The sequence below is a fragment of the Antrostomus carolinensis genome, unplaced genomic scaffold (genome assembly GCF_000700745.2).
Source record: "Antrostomus carolinensis isolate BGI_N321 unplaced genomic scaffold, ASM70074v2 scaffold36595, whole genome shotgun sequence".
In the NCBI taxonomy this organism is placed as follows: Eukaryota; Metazoa; Chordata; class Aves; order Caprimulgiformes; family Caprimulgidae; genus Antrostomus; species Antrostomus carolinensis.
The window spans coordinates 1-2,515 of NW_010319034.1; the positions used below are offsets into that span (position 1 = coordinate 1).

The window sequence follows — 2,515 nt, forward strand, 5'->3', positions numbered from 1 at the left end:
CAAGCCGAGGTGGTTTCTAGTCAAACGGGAGCGTTTGGCCCGGCGCAGTCACCAGCAGCCCCTTACCCCGTCTCTCACCCAGCCCAGGCTCTGGCAGCAGGTAGGGACTTCTTCATACGCAGAGATTTGCCGGCCCCACTCATGCCAGGGCTGACAGAGCAGCACCCCGCTGCAAGTTCTCACCACGGAATGTTTGTCTCAACAACAGGTAGCTACCCCGGACACCATGGTCACCACCACCACTCAGAAGCTGGGAATCCCTCTCTGTTCACTGGACTCCATGAGCAGCCTCCCCATGCAGCTCCAGGTGGCCATCTAAACGGACAGATAAGACTGGGGTTACCTGGAGAAATGTACGCCAGGTCTGAACATTTCAGTCAAGTACCAGCCTCCAGGACAGACCCTTTTGCTGCTTCTTCGCTTCATAGCTACGGTGGCATGAACCTGAACGTGAATCTGGCTCCACACCACGGCCCGGGTGCCTTCTTTCGTTACATGAGGCAGCCCATCAAACAGGAACTCATCTGTAAGTGGATTGAGTTGGACCAGACTCCCAAAAAATTATGCTCGAAAACTTTCAGCACGATGCACGAGCTGGTGACTCATGTCACGGTGGAGCACGTTGGAGGACCCGAGCAGTCCAATCACATATGTTTCTGGGAAGAGTGTCCAAGAGAAGGGAAACCTTTCAAGGCCAAATATAAACTTGTAAATCACATCAGAGTCCACACAGGTGAAAAGCCTTTCCCCTGCCCTTTCCCAGGCTGTGGCAAAGTGTTTGCCAGATCAGAGAATCTCAAAATACACAAAAGAACTCATACAGGTCAGTATGTAAAGCTCTCTTTACTCTCTCTTTCTGTTATTCAGCATACTGTTTTGCTTTATTTTGCTTTTAATGTAACCTTTGCGTTGTTATTGAATGCACGCCAAGTACTTCTGGAAAATAAATTTTCAGATTTGTTTGCTTCTGTACCGTTTGGAGAGAGGGGGGAGAAGAGGGAGGGGGGAAGGAGAGTGAGAAAAAATCTCAGAATTCTCGTCCATATTTTTTTCGGGTTGTGCAGAGAGGCTGCTGTAATGTTTATGCGGATAGAGCTGTGTAAATATCGAGTGATATAGCTACTTTTTCTGCTTATTCACACAGGCGAGGAATTTCTCCCTTTTTTTGGTCAGTTTAAAGTAGTTGCGGGAAAAAAAGAAATCATTGTGCAAGCTCACAAATTAAAAGTGAACAATAGAAGTTACAACTTGTCTAGTCAGTTTTGACTGATGTCGCTGAGATGCTGCTGCTCGAACATTGTGAGAATAACACAGCTGCGACCTTTTCGTTCAACAGTTTTGTTTTGGGCAGAGGGAGTTTCAAATGTTTGATCTGAATAACACTGACATTTTTAATGAGCATTGCCTTCTAAAGACTCTCTGCATTCGCAAATATGGAGAGCTGCAAGTTCTGATTCTCGGGAGGGAAAAAAAGGGGGGGGGGGGGAGAAAAAAACGGTATTGTTTCGGCCTGTACATTTTGAAATGTCATTTGCAGATCTGTTAAGCGAAATTGGGACATGTGTCAGAAACATCTGTTAGTTCTAGTTAACAGAAAATAAAGTAACTCGATGGATGATCTTGCAAAACTACGTTTTAACTCTTCCGGCCAGGAAAGCATTTATAATTAATGAAATTGCATGTAGAAAGTTTTCACACTTCCAGGAGCAGCTTGTGAACTTGTATTAATTAGTTTAGCAGCCGGTGTTTGTAGTCTGTGGCGCTGGCTTTTTTTTTTTTTTTTTTTTCCTCTGAAGGAGAAGATAAGAAATAAGCCCATTTTGGAAAATTTAATCTGTTCCAGTGTAGGGTTTTCCACCTCCCACCCCCTCCTGTACAGCCTTATGCACTGCGAGGGAAACTACATAATCCTATTGTAAGATCTGCTTACAGCCAAACGATTTTTTTCGCCTTCCAGTTCATAAAACTCCTCTTTACTTGTGCTCGATACAGGGCTTGACGCTCCAGGAGTTGCATTTTTATGATACAACTCGACGTGATATAATATAGAGAATGTATACTGATTTCGTATCACTATCGTCTAAACATAGCACAGAGATTTTACAGAGACCGTCACTCGTCACCTAATTATTTTTCCATCGCTCTATGAATAGCTCGTCTGTGTGTGGGGGGGGCGGGGGAAAGCAAAGTTGTGTTCCTCTGCTGCCTTCTCGGCCCCCTTTTTCGAGGAGAAAGGAGTGTCCCCGGGTCACAGAACTTGTACACGAGCCAGCTCCTTGTGGGATCAGCACAGGTACAGCCATTAACCGGGAGAGCTCATCCTTTAATGACAGTGTTTTTCTTAAGTAAACAAACTTTTACTGCTCTTTAACGGCCTCACTGTTTGAAGTCTCTGAAGCAGAAAATGGTTAAATTCTTGGGAAAACTGACCTACATCGGAGAGAGGCAGGTTCAGGGCAAACCCGAGATCGGAGGTTCGCGTTTATTAAACATCATTCCGCGCGCCTGTACTTTT

The 2,515-nt window shown here is 45.2% G+C and overlaps 1 protein-coding gene across 1 annotated transcript; it reads left to right on the forward strand.

The window, feature by feature from the left end:
* Positions 1-3: 3 nt before the first annotated feature.
* Positions 4-1,119, forward strand: LOC104525861 (zinc finger protein ZIC 4-like; the record flags this gene model as incomplete). The annotated part of the gene is made up of 1 exon (XM_029085231.1): positions 4-1,119. A coding segment is annotated over one exon (1,116 nt), but the record flags the coding sequence as incomplete, so codon positions are not given.
* Between the last annotated feature and the right edge of the window lie 1,396 nt (positions 1,120-2,515).